The sequence below is a fragment of the Prinia subflava genome, chromosome Z, assembly GCF_021018805.1.
Source record: "Prinia subflava isolate CZ2003 ecotype Zambia chromosome Z, Cam_Psub_1.2, whole genome shotgun sequence".
NCBI lineage: Eukaryota > Metazoa > Chordata > Aves > Passeriformes > Cisticolidae > Prinia > Prinia subflava.
In genome coordinates this window covers 32,268,380-32,288,790 of record NC_086283.1, presented here as the reverse complement: position 1 = coordinate 32,288,790, position 20,411 = coordinate 32,268,380, and the positions used below count along the sequence as shown (strand labels likewise).

Sequence of the window (20,411 nt, the reverse complement as noted above, 5' to 3'; positions counted from 1 at the left end):
GTCCTCCCCAGACCTATGTGCATAGGATTGCACTTAATGCTGCTTGTTTCTCAGACCAGGGAGCTTCTACAGATCCCTAGGATACCTTCCATAGCTCCAGAAGCCCTTTTAGATAGTATTATGAGCCTTATGAGTACCTTGTTGCTCCTGGGTTCACTAGTGATCACTCCTCTCATGTCAGGAGGTGTCAGGACAGTGGTAATGTGAAGGCAGCACAGAGAGATCAGACTGCTGCCTCATCAAACCAACCATTTGCCAAATCAACCATTTTGCCATTAGGAAGTGAAGCAATAAGTATTGTGCAGAGCAGAAACAAGTAATTGTAAGGAGGGACTGGCATTACCTTTGACTTAACTCATGTCTTTGTGATGGAGCTCCACAATGTTGGTGATTCTCCCTGAGAGCAAAGTGAAGTCACTTAATTGACAGTGAATGCACACAATGCTCCTTCCCATGATGCACAGTTGTGTGGGTTCTTTTGTTTGTGTGGAGGTTCTTGTAGGGCTTTTTTAAAGAGTACAAATCATCACGGTCTAAACAGAAATTTGTTGTTTAGACCGTGAGGCTGCATTTGCTCCTTGCACTGAAATCCCTGGGACATTCAATTGGATCGAATATCTCTTCTCCGGCTGTGGACAGACTGAGTGAGAAGCAGCACCCATTTGGGTACAGGATGACAGATGAGGATACTCACACTCTGCATGGACTAACCAGCAGGGAAGTGAAATACAGAGTTTAGAGAGAATCTGAACTCACTTTCTCTATCATTTAATAAGCTTTTTATTGATGACCCTTACCAAAATTCAGTCTGCAGAGTCAGCTACAAACTGAAGCACAGTGTGAAAATACTGTGCAAAGAGAAGAAGGTCCTTCACAAAAAAGGTGGGAATAAGAAATGAAGTGAAGTTACTCCTATAAAGATATTGTGATGAGCACCAGTCAGGATGACAGAAAAACATACCTCTGACATATGCCCTAGTTGAAGATTAGCCTGATTTCAATTAATAGGACATGAAATAATTGAATTATGTATTAGTAATAGAATACAATGATACATCTAATTATAATTTTGAATAAACAATATATTAATAAATACTACATTAAAACTGGAAATAAAAATGTTTTCCCAGGGAAGTTGGACGTGCCGTCTCCTTGAGGTTTTATCTAGAGATCACTGGTGCTAAGCACAGTGTCAAGAGCCCTGTGCTGCCCCTGACCATGTCTTGTCTATGTGGAGCAATGTATCCAATGTAACAGTACAGCACAGCCCATGAAGCAGAGTTTACCAGTTATACCCAGCCCTGGATCCTTTCACCCAGGGTGATGGCTGTCCTTATGGACCCAGGCTAGCATATCTGCAGTTTGCAGAAAGGTTAGTTCACACAGTCCAACTCCACATAGAACTAAGCTGAAGGTCTCTTTAGCATCCAACAACCTTACCTGACATTCACTACAGCCTTTCATTCTGTGTGTTTAACATGAGCTATGGAAACCACAAATAAAACACTCTTCACAGAATCACAGAACTGCTCACGTTGGAAAAGGGCTTTAGGATCATGAAGTCTGACATTAACCCAGCACTTCCAAGTCAAGACTTCAACTCAGCTTTTCATAAAGGATAGCAATTAGGAAAATTACTTCTTGGGTTACTAAAAAGCAAAGAAATGTTGATTCAGTGGAGCAAAACTTGAAAGGTTAGCATCAAATTTTGGCAGAGCAAGGATTTAAACAGAAGATGCAAATAAAAAGCAAGTCATTACCCAAGGTTGTATCAGAAATCAAGGGACAAAATTCCCACTAATGTCATTGCTCTGGAATCAAGGCATGGTTGTCATCTTCCATCTACCTTTACAAAAAGCACTTGTGAAATCCATGTCCCTGAATACTGGCATTATGTTGATGGGGAAGTTAAAAAATGTGGAGGTTTGGTTTTTTGTTTTGTTTTTTTTTTCATTTTCAAATTATCACTGCAGCACAAAGTAAAATGAAATCCCCGATTTGCAACAAAATCCAATACATAAAATAACTCTGTTACTGCAGATGTTTTTTATAAACTCATAATGTAATCCTCTTCAAAACACCTGGTTGTTTTCAGAAAATGTACTGTACCAAAACCTATACCCTCTTCTGCAGATCCCTCTCACACTTCTTACTACATTCTGTGACAAGAACCTGATTTGATGCACTAAAATTACTACCGAACAAAACTTCAAATAGATTGTGGTGGAGCACTCACCATTTAAAGGTAAATATGTCATGTACAGCTTTAATCAACTTTTGAAAGGGATGAAAGCAAAATTATTATAAGGACTAAATACTAACATGGAAGAAATAAAGAGAAAGAAATTAAACAAAGTCCATAAACACAATCTGACAGGAATTTATCAATGTAATTACAAATTCAGCAAATCTGGGGCTGTTAGTGAAATATGCAACTTTCTGTGTGGAAAATGGAAAAGGGCTGAAGTTTTGCTAACCAATAACTGCAATAAATTGTTTGACATTGTATGTAGTCAGATAATTGAATATTTTCATCTGCATAGAACAACCACATTGCATCTTACTGGCTGAAGTAACATAGTAAAAGTAGTGACAAAAATCTGGAAGAAAAAAGTGACTGTCGAATCTAAAGATATTATAAACAAAAAGGAAACAGCATTCATAATTTTCTTTGTATTTAGCATCCTCTTCATCTAAGCCTTTTAAGGCCATTCAACAATCCTTTTAATATAGCAGGAAATAATCCTGGATGTACTGCACATCTGACCTGGATTTTACTTCAGCTTTATCCTGTTTTCTTATTTCCAGTAATACATAACCTTTGCATTAGAGCTTCTCTAGAGCCCAGGAAATTCACAAGTAATCAGTGAAGTAAGCAAGCCATTGTAAAAGGCTTAACAACCTTTAACCCTCAGTCTTCCATTGTGATAACTTAAGAATAATTACTTCTGTAGATAACTGATGAAGATCCTATTAAGCTGAGGCAAAACAGAGATCTGTAAATCAATTACAGCTGAACAGAGAGGCAAGGGGACAAAGATATCACAAGACAATTGTTATTATTTTTGAATCAGTCATAGGATTTCAAATAATTCCTCATACTCACAATCGCTGTTGGAGTTGAAGCCAGCACACAGTACAGCACAAGTGGAGAAATGAAGCTCTCATCCTCTGTCCCAGGGTATGGTTTCATTAAATTGCCATCCTGACAGAAGAAACCTTGGATATGCACCTGAAAAGTGTCAGTGTACTCAAAGTAGTAGGCAAGCAGAACAGTCCCAGCCATGATGACAAGCTGAAAATAAAGCATATTCACAAAGAGGCATTAGTTGCTTTTGAACAGATGCAGCTGTGCCTGCGAGCTGCTCTAGTCCTGTGGACCATCCTCCCTTCACTGTCACTCTGACAACCCATGCCATAATAGTGTGTGAGTGTGTGTGTGTTTCTGTGCCTTTGCTTTGCAACATCTGTTACATAAACCTCTTGGCAAACGACACTAATGAACACTTCAGATAGGAGCGGGTCTGCGCAGTGGTGCGCAGGAGGACCAGAGCTTTGACAGCTCAATGTTATCAAAGGGCAGCACAACAGGGATTGATGGCAGTGGCAGGGCAAGGGGCAGTGTGACAGGAGACAGCAGCAGTGATGGCCAAAATCTGTGCCCAGTGGCAGAGAGTGGGAAAGGATTATTACATAGCCTAGACAAAGCTAAACCCAAAACACTTCCCTGCTGCAGCTGCAAGCCCGTGCTGGAGAATGTGTTTATTCAGACAAGCCCTCTGTGTCCCAGATGAACATACATCCAGAGGAAGACTTGTTCTCCTGCCATTCACCTTTCTCTGGAGCTGCCTCTTTTGAGTAAAGGTTTAGAAGTCTACTCAGAAATCTCCAAGCAACCTGTGGGGACTTCTGTGCACTGCCTGACTTACCCACTTCACTACAGCCACTTTTGAAAAATCTGGCTTGAGTCTGAAGCTGCATTTATATCACAGATATGAACTGCAAGGAGCTTTTCTGGTCTCTCTTTTCATGCTTTATGGCTCCTAAATGGATTGGTTAGAGGCTTAGCAATCCACATTTTTAGTACATATTCACAGCATCAGGCTCCCACACTGTTTCAGCAACGTGTCACAACAACCTCACCAAAGGTGTCCCTATCCTCAGCTCATGAAAATAAGCAGATCTACTAATTCTTGTTCTCCCTCTGCCACATGGCAAAGAAAATCTCACATCACAGTCCTCACTCAAAAATAGTAATATTGATCTATAACTGGTTTCTAGTTTAGGGGTAATGGTGTTAAAAATAAAAGACGGTTGATTCAGATTAGATATAAAGCATGATGTATTTTACAATGAAGGTAGTAAAAAAATGGCACAGATTGCCCAGAGAGGTGATGAATACCCCTTCTCTGGAAGTGTTCAAGGTCAGGTTGGACTGGGTTTTGAGCACCTGGTCCAGTGGAAGGTGTTCCTGTTCATTGCACAGGGAGTGGACTAGACCTGGCCTCTAAAAGTTCTTTCCAACTCAAATCCTATGATTCTAATCTGTGACTACAGGATCTGATTCAAAATCTTTATGGAGACTAGTGCCACTACTGTCACTATACAACTATTTTGTCATTACAACTATACAAATTATCTTGCCACACCTTAGAAAAAAGTGGAATAACCAACTCTTGGTTTTAGTATTTTGCCTCCAGGATCTCTGCATCAAAACTGTACAAGATTACTGTAAGACTGCTGAAAGTTAATTTTGGCAATTCCATCTCAAAGATACACTTGAAGCTATTCGTGCACTCCTCTGGCACATCCCTGCACCCATAGCCAGTCATTAAAGCCATTGTATATTTGAGTAAGAGTTGGACTAAAATTAGAAAAAAGTAATGAAATCAGATTAGTCATTGATGAAACTAGAAGACCAAAGAACCCCTAAGTGGTTGAGGTGGGAGGGACCTTTGGGAGTCAATTGGTCCACCCTCCTCTGCTCAAGCAGGGACACGAGCTGGTTGCCCAGGACCATGCCCAGATGGTTTCTGAACATCTCCAAGGATGTCTTGGAGGAGTCTTCACAACCTCTCTTGTAAGACAGACTTAAAAGAATGTCACAGTAAAGCCATATTTGTGACATTAGACACCCCCTTTTTCACCTTTAAAATAAACAATCTCATTCTGTACATGTATTATTTTCAAGACCCCACGCCTGCCCAGAATAAATTTTCCTTTTTTACAAACATAAAGCAAGATGCTGCTATTATTCCCCAGAGATCTTTACAGCAACCTCGATGAGTACAAACACAGTCCCATAACTAAGGACACAAGAGTTAATTTACATGTGAATTTAACTCCTTGAGCCGCTATAGATTTTCTCATCAACCTGGGCAACTCAGCTTTGTTAATTAACACTAGGAAAAGGCAATGACACTATCACCTGACATGCCCAGATAAACACATTGGAGATTACAAGAGTCTTGGATATAGAGGTCTTCAAACTCAGCTCCAGTGCCTAATACGACTTGGGATGTCAAAAGCAATCTGACCCACTCTTCCTACTGCAAACATACTCCCAGAAATACTTCAAGTTGACAGCCCCAGCTGGCAAGCACAGATAAATTATAAATAATAAATGATACAATAGAAAGCTGGTTTTCCTCCTTTTACTGGAAAACAGAGAAAGTAGGTTACTGTACTTGAAACCTTCTTTGAGTGTCATATGGGAAAAAGAAACTTTTCAAAAAATAATGTGTTTTGATACAGGGAAAAAATGTCACTTATCCCAAATGTGGTTTCTAGGCAGCAGTTCCACAACTAACCTTGAGCTTTCCATTGTCAAATGCTGACTCAGTGCTGCACAAAAACCCCTCCTGCATATAAAATACAGCTCTTGACTGACTGACTCAACATTAATATTGACCTGGAATATCACAGAGCACAGAATGATTTGGGTAGGAAGGGACCTTAAAGTTCAACTCATTCCAATCTGCTTGCCATGGTCAGGGACACCTTCCAACCTGGTCTTGAGACACCTCAATAATGAACCCAATCCTGTTCACATTCACTGTGTTTCTTTGTTCTTCTGAGAAAGAAAAAAAAAGCATATAATCTGTAGAAAGAGATTTGAATTGTAGACACATTGTATCCTGTAGGTGACATCCACCATCTCAGGAAAACAGCAACAGCAGACAGAAGAAATTTGATCTCCAACTAAACAGACACTACCATATCCCAGGGGATGGTGTGACACACCGAGAGTGAACAGTCAGCTACTGCCACAAAAAAGAGGAAGATTTTTGCTGCTTGTATAGTCAGTGAAGACCTGACCACTTCTGTGTTGCAACTTACTGTGCCTCATCTTGAGTATTCACTTAAAGGACCTTCTCAGCAAAACTCAACCAGAAACTTCTTTTCATTCTCCCTTCCCTTTTTCCTTTCCACATGGTAACTTTTTAATTCGTGTTTAACATGAGTGAGATAACTGGCTGTTTGTGCAGGGAAAAATTCTACTCGTGACTGCTCTGCAGTGGTAATTGGTGACTGAGGAACGAACTGCCACAGACAGCAAGAAGGTCCAAGTTCAAGAAGGGGCCAAACTGGCCAGAAGCAAGGATGTCAGAGACAGGAGGGCTCCCTGCAAGGCAGTGAAGTTTTCCTGGGTGCTGGGATAAAGAACAGTTGCAGTGCCGCCTTGTAGACATCCTGGAATATGAGCACTCCAGGGTCCAAATTAGTGAGCCTGAGTTTTGTAGCCTCTTTTCCTTATTTTCAGGTTTACTATCATTGAAGGCAGCAGGGAGGAAGAGCAGGTATGCTTATTTAAACTAAAGACACAAAACATTTCATTACATAATTCAGAAACCACAATGCAGTTTAACAATTAACGTTTTGCAGACTTTATTTATTCATCCTTTTTAATTCATTTCCTTGAGTTTACTTGAGGAAAAACGAAAAATGTTCAGTAACTTCAGAAAGGGAGCCAATGAACAGAAGGCTCCTAATAAGTCTAAGGTGCTTAATGGCCTTCTTTAGCACAGTGTTTAATAGTGTCATAATTCTTAATATTTATCATCACTGTTCCATTGTGAGGTAAGAAAATGCTCTTATCACCATTTTACAGAAAGAGGACAAAAGCTGAGGAGATAAAATGACTGCCCTCAGGTCACAGCAGAGCCTGTGGCAGAGCCAGAGATTTATCTTTTTTCTGGATCAATTCTTTTTTGGATTAGTCAATAATCTGCACATGAAAAGGCTCAATGATACATATGCCTGCATATTTTGTAAAAGCTCATTCATGAGTGTTAAGAAAACAGTTTGTGTATCTGATTCAGCCACATTTAAAAATTCCTGCTGAATTTAAATCAATCTTGACAAACTGGACAAGCAACTGGGCTGTGTTTTTCCCTCAGTCATTTAAATGGATTAATTATGTAGCACTTAATATCCATCCCTTGACACACCATTAAATTCTGCCCTGCTCTAAGAGCCCACACTGGTTCTGCCCTTACGGACCTTCCTGTCACTGCACACCCTTGCCCTTCTTTAACATGTGGGCTTTCTCTGCATTCAAAAAATCACTTTCTTCAATGTTCAAGACATAGGAAGCAAGTCTTGCGCTCTTCTTTGGGCAGTGCGTACAATCTTCTTTGGGCAATGGGTAATTGTTTGGTGTAGAGTTAATCAGGTATTAATGAAAGATTTTGTACTGAGTACAAAGAAAGAGAATCTTCACACTAAGTAGTACAGTTAGTTACACTAACTCTAGGGTACAGGTGTACATCCAGAAATCCTCCTCTTCATCGTAATAGCATAGAGTCTCTGACAGCAAAATTCAGAGAGCACCAATACCCAAATAAAATTACTGTACTTCCAAGTAGTGGGACTGACGTCCCACACTGTATGCACTCTCATAAGTCACTGCAAAACACTTCCCGATATCCTTAACAATTGGAAAATTTTTTAAAAATACTGTTACTCACAGAAAAGAGGCCCCTGTTCTGCAAGTAAAAAAGCAAGAGGGCAACTCCACTTTGGTGCATAAAGAGAAAGGTGCATAAAGCTGCAAAAGATAGAGAACAATATTGGAAGAGGGAAGACACTATGGGAGACAAAATTTTTTGATCAGCCCAGACTGAAGACTCCCCAGAATTCTTAACAAAGGAGCAAGAAACCTATGGAGAAAAGGATGATGCTGGGAAAATTTCTTGTGTACCCTTTAGCCACACAACCTTTCTGTCCTGTAAGACAGGCACACAGCCTCTGCAAAAAATCTCCTTTTGCTGTGGGTTTTGTCACTCATATAAGTGATATTGCAAGTCACTATGAGTAAACTTAAACCCCCCCTAATATTGCTGTTATTTGTACATAAACAGGTACGTTCTTCCAGCTTATCAGCCTTCCCACAGACTACTTGTATCTTACTCATATCTTATGTGCACGACTGAAAACTGAACTGTTCTTGCACACAAATGGCAACATAAAATATGACTTTTTTATTCCTCCTGAAAGAAATCAAACCAATATTTTGTGTGTGATGGTCCTTAGTGGACAGTCACTGAGATCTCTATTGATGCCCTTGCTCAGTTTGTTTCCAGAAAATTTAGTGGTTTTCCTTCTTTAACTGAAACTGCCACAGTTTCATGAGCACCACAAATCTGCACAGGCATTTTCAACCCTTGACACATGCTGTGGCTCACAGTTCCACCCATTTTGATCTACCTCCCCCTTTGCCTGAACTCTAGTGACCCGCTATTATGCAAAACCTGAAACAATTCGGTGTGCTTGACAGAAGTGCTGAGAGCATAACTGTTGGAACAGACACACAACCATGGCATATGTGTGTCCTGCAGTAACTCCTAAGTTACTGCAGAGTGAAATTGTTAAAATGTGTCTTTGCTCTCTACTGGATAATATCAGATATATTTAACTATGCATCTCAGACTGTTTTGCCCAGGTGTCTCTCTGTGAAGGGAGACAGTCTATTTCTCCTTAGACAGAGGAACTCCAGTCTTGCAGCTGCAGCAGAGGGATGTTAGAAGCACAGCAAATTGCAACAAATCACATTTATTATTAAATTCAAAGACCCGCTTTTGTCTTTCTAAAAGCAGATCAAGCCTCTATTTAAGAATTACCACATCTGTTTCCTGAAGTATCTCTATTAGGATGAGGCCTCAGAAACTCATGTTGGTTCAGGGATCAATATTTTTTTGTAAGTATTGGCTGTATTTATTTGTGGCGAGCTGATCTCTACTTAGTAAATCAATCTTCAGCTCATAGTGCTTGTAACTGACATAAAGAAAAAAACCATCTTAGTTATATTTTGTTTCCTAATATAATCAAACTTCCTTCTGGTAGAGGAATTGCAGACTCCTAGAAAATACTGGATTTGGATAATTTGATATGAAACGGTTATTTTGCCAAGCCTTTTAACTGTATTCTCTGTGGGAATTCTTTTCAGGGCTCCTGAAATCATCTATGCTGAAAGACCTACTACATTGTCTTAAGAAGGATCTGCATTTTCACACTGTGGAGTGGTCAAGTGGTAAGGAAATGTTGAACAGGCCTTCAGAAAGCTTATATTTACAAATAACAAAGAAGATGAAGACTACCATTAATTTGAAGTCCATCTGATCCATATGTGCCAGTAGCTGAAATTTCACACACTGAGGTGTGAGGGTGGCAGGTCCTTGTCTCCCATTAGCTGTTAATGAGAATTAACAGGATGAACCCTTCAAGGATCAAAAAAAGCCTCAGTTTACAGCAGTTTGTGAAGCATCTGTTGTGTGCCATTTTATTACAAGTGATTCACCTTTAAAGGTTTCACCTTCACAGTTGTGCAGCTGACCCAGTTCTGTGGAAAGAGAAGTGTATTGGCCAGCAAAGCCTCCTGAACTCAGTCACTGCAGCAAATTAATGTTTGTAATGGATTATAAGGATCAGGCTGATTGCACAGTCTTTTACTATTGCCAAGAAACTGAATGCAGCAAATCACCTACTTTCTATGAAAATACTGCAAAACAACAAAGACAAAAATAGACCTGTTCATTACAACATTATGTTGTATAAATGAAAGAGACAGAGAAAAAACTAACCTCTGCTGGAATTCCACATAATGTTAAAACAAGTATAAGTGAATGATTTCATTATGCTGAATAATCATTTATTTTACACTGGTATATTAAATATGAAATCCAATGGTCTTTTTACACTGCCACTCCTCAAGGTGTTTTCTCTCTCACCTCATATAACTGATTCTGAAATCAGTTTTTTAATGCAACTGTGGCACACCCCACCGTCTTTGGAGCAGCCCAACACAGGATATGGCTTTGTTACAGGAGTTCTCAAGTCCATTCAGTGTACAGGCACAAGCTGGGCAGTGGAGTCAGAGAGACTTATTAAGGCTTTTGAAGGTGGAGTTGTGTAGAAATGAAAGCAGCCTCTGCAGAGCTTTTTATAAGTCCATTTGATAAACCTATTGTCTTATTTCACCATTTTAGTAATTAAGTATGGATTAGGTATAGTTTGTAGGGCTGAAGAAGACATGCTCAGACACAAAAAGAGGAGTTCCTATCTTCCTAAGGCACTTATTTCAGCAGAACTTGTTTCACAAGAGTAGCATGACTTCTAAAAATACTGACATCTGCTTAAAAACTCTTTCAGCTTCATTTTTATATAATGGTCCTTGAAGAATGGCAAGGTACTACACTGCAATAGCTTAATGTTACCAAAGAGCTCACCCACATAAAGAATCCAGATTTCTCCAGCTCTAACTGTGCAATCAAAGCAGTACAGGTCTCTTACTGACAACAGACATCAAGACATAAAAACGCTCTAACTAGTAAAACATTTTCATATGTAGAAAATAAAATAAGCAATAGCATGAAGCACCGTGATTACCTCAATCTACGTAACTCAGATATAACTCAGTGCACTTTATATACTGCTCTAGTTTTCTCAGTTTAAAACAACATTTTTCAACCTTTTCATGTAAAAACTTCTACTTTTCAGCAGTGATTCTTATGTAATAAATTTAAGCCTACTTGCTTTGACAGGTAAGTGCAATCCACAGACTGATCACAGGCTGAAACTGTCAGCCTGAAGGAAGGAGGCACACCTACTCACATCTTACCTGTCTTGTAGCAGCCTGAGCCTGCTCTCACTGTATTCACTGCACTCACAAAGAGCTGGGCTGCCTTGGGAGACCCCCTTTACATCAGCTTTGTCTGAGAAAAGCTCAGCCTTTGGTGCTGGAGAGGGACAACACAGGTCTCTGTCACTCTCTTCAGAGGGAAAAACATGCAGGGGTAGATGTCCATACAAGCTTCAGGTGGTCACCCAAGGCTATGGGCACATGATTTGGTGTACCTCAGGGAGGCAGAGAGATGAATGGACAAAGGAACAATACAACAGCACAGGTGATGGAAACTGGAAAAAGCACAGTAGTGTCTTTTTAGCCACTGACAGCAGAAGAAAGGCATTTCTCCCATGTCTTGAAGAGGGAGGAAATGAATCCCCCTCTCTCCTGTGGAATCAAGTAATACCTGTGTTGCAAGAGTGTCTGTAAAATCAGTACTAATTATATCTTTTATTTACATGGAAAATAGATCATAAAAGCTATGAAAATGTTTATCATTTAGGAACATGGGTTAGGGACATGGGCTTGTGGTGGACTTGGCAGTGCTAGATTAATGGTTGCACATGGTGGTCCTGGGGGCTTTTCCAAACTCAGTGATTTTGTGACGCAGCTTCCTCTAATATAACCTTCAATATCTGCTCACCCTCTTGCAATTTCTCTGTTTTGGCAAGTTATATTTCATTATAATAATTTGTCTTCTTTATGAAATCATAACAAGAAAGGTTTTCTTTCTCCATTAGCATTTAGATTCTATCCAGTTATTCTACGTAACTGGACTAAATCATAAGCAGAAGTGATTCATGTGGGACAATTCTAAAGAGCTGTTGTTACTGTTTTTGTGACAGCACAGGCCTTGTTATGTAGCAGATTTAAAAGAAATATGATCTATTTAAGAAGAACCCAGTTATGATGAGATATATATGCTAGATTTTTTTTTTAATTTAACGGATGTACTGGTGCAGAAGACTATTAAATTCTGAGCTTGATTAAAAGTAGATTTTGAAGGCGTATCAGCAGGGGTGTCGTGGTTGCTGGGGGAGGTGAATTTTTCCAGGGAGAGGTAAGCAAGCCAATTAGTAATCAGCTTTCTGCTGGCACCTAGATTGGTCACTCGGAAGTTTGGACACGCCTCTGAGGACACAAAGAGTTAAAAGCAGGAGTCTAGGGGGTTCGGCCCCTTTTTTTGGATCTCGGTTTCAGCAGAGAGACGTCTCCAGCTTCCTTTCCCTGCCCAGCCACGAGGCTGGGTGGGGGAGGGGAGAACACGTGGTCGGGCTCAGGTAAGCCGGAGCCCCCCCGGGGGGAGAAGAGAGTGGACAGGACTGGAACTGAGCTGCCCCGTCCAGGATGGAGGGGTGGAAAACTGTGGAAGTGCCTTCTGTGTGTGCTCACCCCCTCTTCCCCCCAAACTCGGGGAGAAGGTGCCCAGCCACGTGGGGGTTGCCGAGCCTGGGAGTGCCTGAGCCTGCACCCTGCTGGGAGATAGAAACTGTTAACCCTTGCTTGGCAGAAAGAAACTTTTCTTAGACATTGATTCTCATGACTAGTGATTTTGGAAAAAAAGAGAAGGAAGCGGCCTGGGACCGAGGTGATAAAGCACAATTGGAAGGAACCCGATGGGCAAAGAATGAGAGGAGTAGCCTTCGGAGCTGGACTTTTCTTGCATAATGTCAGCCATAGACTGAACTTGAGTCTCTTTTGAACATAAACTGCATTTTGGGGTAGATACAGCTGCCCTTGCTTTTGCTACAGTGACTGGCACTTGAAGAGTGGAGCGGGCAGAGAAGAGAGGGGGAGGGTGAGGTGGCGCCCTCTGCCCTCAGGGCAGACCTGCTCCTGGAACCCCGGCCCCTGGGTAAAAAGGGGAGAGCTCGGCACGCAAGTATCCTTAAAAGAGCCCTGTATGCAGCTTTCAGCCTATGGACAGCGGTGAGAGCGCTGGACATAGGAAAAAGAGAGAGTCACCCTGGCAGACTGCTCTGGGCGGTGCCATGGGTGACATGGAAACACATAAGGGGTAGACCTGTGTGTTCTGGAGAACAGTCTGTGGTGCGAGAGAGACTCCTCTCTCCCTTGCTGAATTGAAGATTAGTTTGTTTTTGAGTGGTGATTGTTTGATCTAAAACCCAAAGGTTGGTCTGTGAAGAGTGATGTGTGGGGAGGTAGAAACTGGGAGAAAAAATGTTCTAAGAAGTTTTTATTTCTATCTCTGTGTGTGTTTAAGAGTATTTCTGTCCCTGTTCTTATGTAATGTAATAAAGTTTTGGTGGGGTTTTTTTTGTTTTCAAGATTTAAGCCTGCTCTGCTCTGTTCCTGATCACATCCCACAGTAGCTGTTAGGGAAAAAAACATATTCATGGGTGCATTAACATCTGGCCAGTGCCAACCCATGACAAGGGGGCATTAAAGTAACATTAAATTCCAAAAGCCACACCACCAAACATCCATGAAGAGTCTGTAATGTTTTATCTATTTAATATATTTGTGGGTTACCCTGTATTTTTCACAACATCATCTCATTTTTTAAAATATAGCTGGAATGTCAGGTCATTTGGTAGTAACAGTAATGTGGTTAATAATCTACTGTGGGCTTCATCCTGACCTTTTAAAGAACTTTTTGGCCCTGGTTTGTGTAATTTGAAAGAGGAGAGAATGATCTGAAGACAAATCAATTTGCAGCCAGTGGTTTCAAAGGGGATTATCACAAGCAGAAAGAACAGGTGGATTCATCCCTCTCAGTGAGTATTTGTTCACAAGCACCAGTTGTTCCTTGACATCAGATCATGCACTCAACTTTCCCATGTTTGCACTCTGACCTTACTACTGACCCAGAGAAAGGAGGTGTTTCCAGAAGGCAATTTCAAATAGCAACATTTTCCCTGTCCACTGACTTTGAAATAAAAGCAACCACACTGATAATGTAAATTATTACTCACAAATAATGAATCCAGGTGTTCATGTCTGTAAGATTTTATCTTGTGTTAGTTTTCCAACATTAACAAACAACAAATTTTTTTTTCTTTTTCCCCTAAACTTTATTGAAGGTGGTTCACAAAGGCTGTCTGTCAGAAAGCTGATCTAGCTGTGAGCTGGTGACGGAAGGGGTCAGAGCTACAAAGGAAGAGCTTTCCATTCATTGGCTTTGCTCCTTGATCTCATACAGGGCTGATTCTCAGATCCTGGCACACTATGATCTTACTCTCACTTTGTTCACTAATAGCATAAAAGTTACTGAACCTGGTCTGACCTTCCTGGATTAAAATCTATGTAATATACATCAATCCATAGTCTGTATAGTCTTCATGTGTAGTGTAAAGAGATGTAAATTTAAAATTTTGACAGGAATTACATTAGTAAATTTTCTTTCCCACAATAAAAAGCTGAAAATTTAGCTAACTATTTTAAACTGAAGTTGAGATTTTCACATCACCACTTGATTGCAGAAATGGAATTTTTAAGGAAAAATAAGAAAAGTTTTTAATACACAGCAACATTGGGACTTTAAGCAACATTTGGAAGACATACACTTTAAAGATGGGGATCAGAAAGCTGCTTTTCTGCTACAGTAGCAAACTACTCCGTAAAATTAGGTAGGTTTTGCTTTCAGGGCCAGACTCTACAGCTTTGCCTCCTGTATCTGTGGCGTCATGGTACATCCCACATTTTTTCTGTCTCTCCAATACATATCCTGTATTTCATGTAGTATTTTTTCTCAGGTATATGCAGACTGTTACTTTTGTTATGGTAACAATTAGTTAGCAAAAGCCAATAGTGAAGTGAAATATATTCCTCAAAGAAGTGTATAAATCCAAATATTCTGAGCTTCCTGTGAAATTACTGGTTATCTTCTATGTATGAAAAGCAAGACTCCTCTCTTAACAAAAATTGAGAACTACAATTTTCCTTTAAGACCCCAGAAATATGGGGTCTGATACCCTTTCAGATAAATGTCAGGATGAGATTTATACAAGGGGGGAAGAGAAGTACCTCCCAAGAAGGAGAACATATCAGATTAAAAAATTGTATTTTTATTTATCATCTGAAGAAAGTCATCACCATTACCAAGTGTTGTTAAAACCTCCAAGCCACATGTACAGCTTATTTATCTTCCCTTCAGCAGGTCCATGAGGCTTTTCAGCAGGTGGCAATAATGTTCTACCCAGTTCCAAATGGCACACAGCCAGGAAACTGCTGCTTCCAGCATGTAACACCTTAAAATGATCTACAAATTCTGGTGCAGACTAAATAATTTTCTCAACATAAAAGTCTGCATGAAAATGGCATCTGTTCAGAATGATTTTTTTTTAGCAGCAGAAGCAGAGCAGAGATCTATTTTGATTACTCTAGTACTAAATTAAAAGTAACCAAAAGCATTTTTCCCCTCTCCTGTCCTGCCTGGTCTGTCTCCTCCTCTCCCCATCAAGACATCTGCAGTATGAGCTTTTTCAAATGAACACCATTGGAACTTCAGGCATGTACTAGTGTGAATAATACCTTTAATGACAAGAATAGTGACTCAAAGCAGCACTACACAGCTTTCTCTAACTTTAAAGACTTGATGTGGAAGCTGAGACAGAGAGGAAATTGAGAGATACTGAGGCAGCAAATACCTGTGATCACTTGGGACTGACTGAAAATGACTCAAACTCCCAGGACTGGTTATTGCGCCTATCCATCATTTGCCTAAAACAAACAGTACAAATGCTGGGATCATCTCCAGGACTTGTTAAGAGAGCTCTTACTGACTCCATGAAATCCACCATCTAACATACTAGTAAAAACTTCTGTACTTCAAGCACCTTGTGAACAGCCTGCTAGAAACAGCTGCTTTCAAAGAGCTTGTTTGGTTAGAAGATTTAGAATATTTTTCATTGCTCCTTCTAAATGCAGGAGGAACTCTTTCCACCTCATGAAACTGCCCAACAATATTTGAACATAGAAAATAGTCTGCCAGGATGTTCTCAAAAAACTGGTGTCCAAATTGTGCTTTAAAGGATTCAGGGTTTGCTCCTCTAAACCATGCTCAGGATCTACCTATTGGTCTGCTCCAGCCTCAGAAACACCTGAATTCACAAAACTTGCTCAAACACTTGCATATAGCAAAGTAATAAAAAGTCCTGAAAACTCAGTGCAATTCCAAAGAGTTTAATGAGAACCAGGTGTTGAATGTGCCTTCTAACTTTGAACAAGATGTGTTCTGTGAAAGCCTGCTTTGAATCTGATTCTTTCTGAAAGCAGTTCTTAACCGGGACTACACTGACATGAGTCTTTCAGTCCACTAGAAATAATGCAAAATCTTGTCGTAATTCATTGTCTGCCTAGTTTCAGTAACCAAAATCACAAAATTGCAGCTTATTTTGCTTTGAAGTACCACAGTCATTCCATTAAAAAGGGTCGATTTGACTGGCGCACACACACATTTTATTTCCATATATCTGTGTCCTCCAAAAATGTCCAATACAGGGATTGTTCTGGAAAGTTGAAAAGCAGCCTTCGGCTAAAACAGCTCCCAAGTAGCCCCACAATCCTGTTAATGGTTCACTGACTAATGGGTTTTCATTGTATAAATGGCTCATAAAAGATATTAAATCCATCATGAACTCTAAAGGCTTTGTAATCTAATGACTATTTTCACTTACATAGAGGTGTCAGGACAATTTATTCTCCAAGTGTTGAGAAGCAACAGATCCTGACAGGACACAGGGTTCTGACACAACAGACTTACACATCTTTTAAGTATGCTTTTCATGATTGTTCTCTGGTATCTTCACATGCTACCTAAGCAAAACTGTTCACAAGGAGATGGAGAGGTATATTTTGATTTCTCATGTGTCCTTGTATGCAGAAAAGCAAGCATCTCTCTGAAAATTGAAGGGACTGACAGTGGAAGAATCAGATGAAAACAAGCACTAGGATAAAGCATACAAAAGGAACAAACATCTGCACAAAGTGAAAAGCAAAACACACCAAAGCACAACCCTTATTTTCCCTTTGATTGTTCTCAGACTGCAGACTTGTGGATGCTAATGATGGATTGGGTGACATTTTTAGCCATATGTTTGACATGGGTTCAAGGTAAAAGGACTTTTCCCCACTCTGACATATTAAAAAACACTAAGGAGTGCAACAGCAGTGTAGTGTACATACTGTCATCCCAGTGAATGGTTGTTTATTCTTACACCTTGTACATCTTCCTTGTCCAGATGATGATTCCCAGATTGTTCCTCTAAAGAAAGGAGCTACTACTTTTCCAGCTGCTCTACAATCTACAAGCCATTGCCTCATCCACGCATCATTGTTCCAGGAAGACCAAAAAAGCTGTCCATCAGAGAGATCTAAGAGTTGCTGGTATCTTCTCTGGCTAAATGAAGGGGAAATTGTTTTCCTCTTCTCAGCATCTCTGCCTTGCAAGTTCAGGAAACATCTCTCCAGGGACGGAAACCTTATAATAAATTCATAGAGTGTGCATGGTTACAAAGAGTAGCTTCTCAGAGAGCTCCTCATTCTCTCACCTTCCTCACACTGAAAGCACTTGCCAAATCTGCTCCTTTCTCTGACATTTTTGGCAATAGTTTAATGTCTTTGATTCTCGTCATCAGTCTGCCTGTTGGGAGAAAATCTCAGTAAGAAGCCAAACCTGTCAGGTTCTTAAAAGATGTCACTCTGGGCAATGCAAAAGTGAAAAGAAAGGAAGACTAAAACCAAAGCAAATCAGTACATAACCCACATCTTTTTTAGTGAGCATTGTAGGTAAACTGCAAGTTGAAGAGCTATTAGGTTTGGAAGAACAGCAGTAACTTTTTTTAGTTAGAAAAGTCTATTCTTAGACAGAACAGAACTGTTTTTCTACAATATCTCTCAACCCAGAAAATACCAGCGTTAACACGAAGCCTCAGAGAAGCCTAACTCTGAGACACTGTACATTCTTCAGCCTCTTTCTTGCTCTTTTTGAAACACATGGTCCTGTTTCCACTGATTTTGAAAGGTGTTGTGATATATGATATGAAATAATTCGTATTTAACAAAATATATGGTATAAAGTCATTCATGCTTAAGAATAAAAAATGTTCAGAAATTGTGATGCTCCTGCCAGTAACAGGGGAAGGGACCCATTTGCAATAGAAAGAAGGGTGGCACCGAAAGAAGATGGGTCTTCTCTGGAGATGGACCTGATAACAATACAGCTATTAACACCCCATATGGATCTAATCTCCATCATCCAGGGCATGTGTTTCAATATCCGGTTCCCAGAAATCGAATCAAGTATTCACCCCTTCTCAGAAGGCTATTCAATGGACTAGCAGCAAGGAAAAGAGGCTACATGAATATGTTAAAGAAACAAGAGAAACAAAAGAAGTATGAAGCAACCAACTGTTCAGCCAAAAACTGTATATAAAAGGACTCCACAAGGACTGATTTTGTGAACTCAGGGAGCTTTGGTGCGATAGAGGCTGAAGCTGAGGTTCACCCAGTTCTGACCCCGGGCTCGGCACTGATTTTTGCTTGTGGCTTTCTCTGACTTCTATATTGCCATTTTTCAATAAAATTCTTTGTTGATAAAATTGGCTAATTATTTATTACAGTGCTAACAGTCAGCCTTTTCTCTGAAAGATTCATTGCTTATGAATGACATTCTCTGGGCTTGCTTGGGGTTAGAAATGGACAAGCAATTTCTCAGCAGTGAATGTGCATGCAGAGACAAGAGGCTGTGGTCACACCTTCTGTCACAGCAGTATTTCTGCAGCAGAGTCACTCCCTTCACTAGTCACATGCCATAATGAACACATTTTATTGCTCTTTCCCTGTGACAGAACAACTGTTCTGCTATGAGGATTTGGACAGGCATTCCTATCTTTTGTGTCCGTGCAATCAGAGTGCTTACTGGGGTGCTTACTGGACCTCACTTGTGTTCCTTCTCTTCAAAGATGGCACACAGTTCAATTAGCTACAACAAATTGCAATGCGTAATGCTTTGCCCTGCTGCCAAGTTCTTTTTTTGTTATTATTAACTACTTCTTGCAGCAGTCTCTCTAATATTCTACTTCTTTTTCCTATAGTGGCATGGCACTCTGACATGTTTAAGCATTTTTGTAACCCGCGTCTTTTGCCCACATGCATCAAAACCCTTTGTCTGATTTTTAAATGACTAACGCTTCGCTGCTACCTGCTGAGGAAAGGAAGAAAAGGAAAAGCTGAGCAATTGTGTTTCAAAGCCAGCAGCTTTACAGACTACAGCAATTATTTATTACTAAGATATATTTTTAAATATTTTTCTGGTGCAATGGAGTTACAAGCTAATAAATGTTTAGTTCTAAGAGAAAAAGATTTTTCTTTTGCTATGAAAAATTCTGCTGATAGTTCAAGGTCATTAAAGACAGAAAAGACTTATGAAGAAGGGAAAAGGTGAGTATTCAAATAGCAGCTACCAACAAGTACTTGGGTGTTCTCAGGTAAATCTGAGAAAAGTCACACCTTCAGACTGAAGCAGAAGTCATGATAAAAAAGGTCATATGCAGATACTGAGATTCTGACCCTCACCAAAGGAGTAACTGTAGACAAGTCATCCTGTGCCTCCATTTCCTCACCTGTAAAAATAAAATACAGTTCCCCTTATAACCGATGTGCTACAGCAGTTATCTCAGCATCAAGGAGACATGGCAAACAAGGGAACAGTTAGCTAGAGTCACCAGCTATAAACAACTGTGAAGAAGGTGCTAGACTGTGACTGAATTCTCCTGCTGGCATGCACTTCTGGAGATCACCTAAATTGACTTCTGGCTTGAAGCTGTGTCAGCTGGAGCAGGCAGTCCAAGTCCATGTCTAGTTGGGTGTTAAGCATCTTCCAAGGGCGGAGACTCCATAAGTTCCCTACCTCATCTACTCTGGTGTTTCATCACCCTTCAAGGATGACAGTGTTATGGATAAGTAATGCAATGGTTGGCTCTCCCAATTAAGGGATGAATAATATGTGTATGATAAGAGAGGTTTTATTGATGTATAGTATGTTACTGTGATTTGTTGTTTGGACATCCTCTGTTCTCTCCATAGTTCCCTTTCTCCCTGTATGGTTTCCAAGGGACGGCCTTGGTAGTTGAGACATGTAGGAGGGCGTGTACCTGTGCCCCTTGTATGAGGCATTTAGGAGGAGGGATGGTTTGTTACTAGGAGGCGGGGCATGGCAACACCTAACCTCCAATCAAGTTGCAAGAAAGCAATCTCCACCGAATAGACAGTGAAAAAGAGTTGATTGGCGGGCTTTGGGAGGGGCCAGGGTTACCTGATGCAA

At 40.3% G+C, this 20,411-nt stretch overlaps 1 protein-coding gene across 5 annotated transcripts in view; it reads right to left on the bottom strand.

Moving 5' to 3' along the window:
• PLPPR1 (phospholipid phosphatase related 1) overlaps nt 1-20,411 on the bottom strand; it is a 144,385-nt gene that overhangs the window by 34,978 nt on the left and 88,996 nt on the right. For all 5 annotated transcript variants that reach the window (XM_063423300.1, XM_063423297.1, XM_063423296.1 and 2 more), the window contains one exon: nt 3,107-3,295. In XM_063423300.1, coding sequence (XP_063279370.1) covers nt 3,107-3,295 — 189 coding nt within the window. The remainder of the gene's footprint in view (nt 1-3,106; nt 3,296-20,411) is intronic.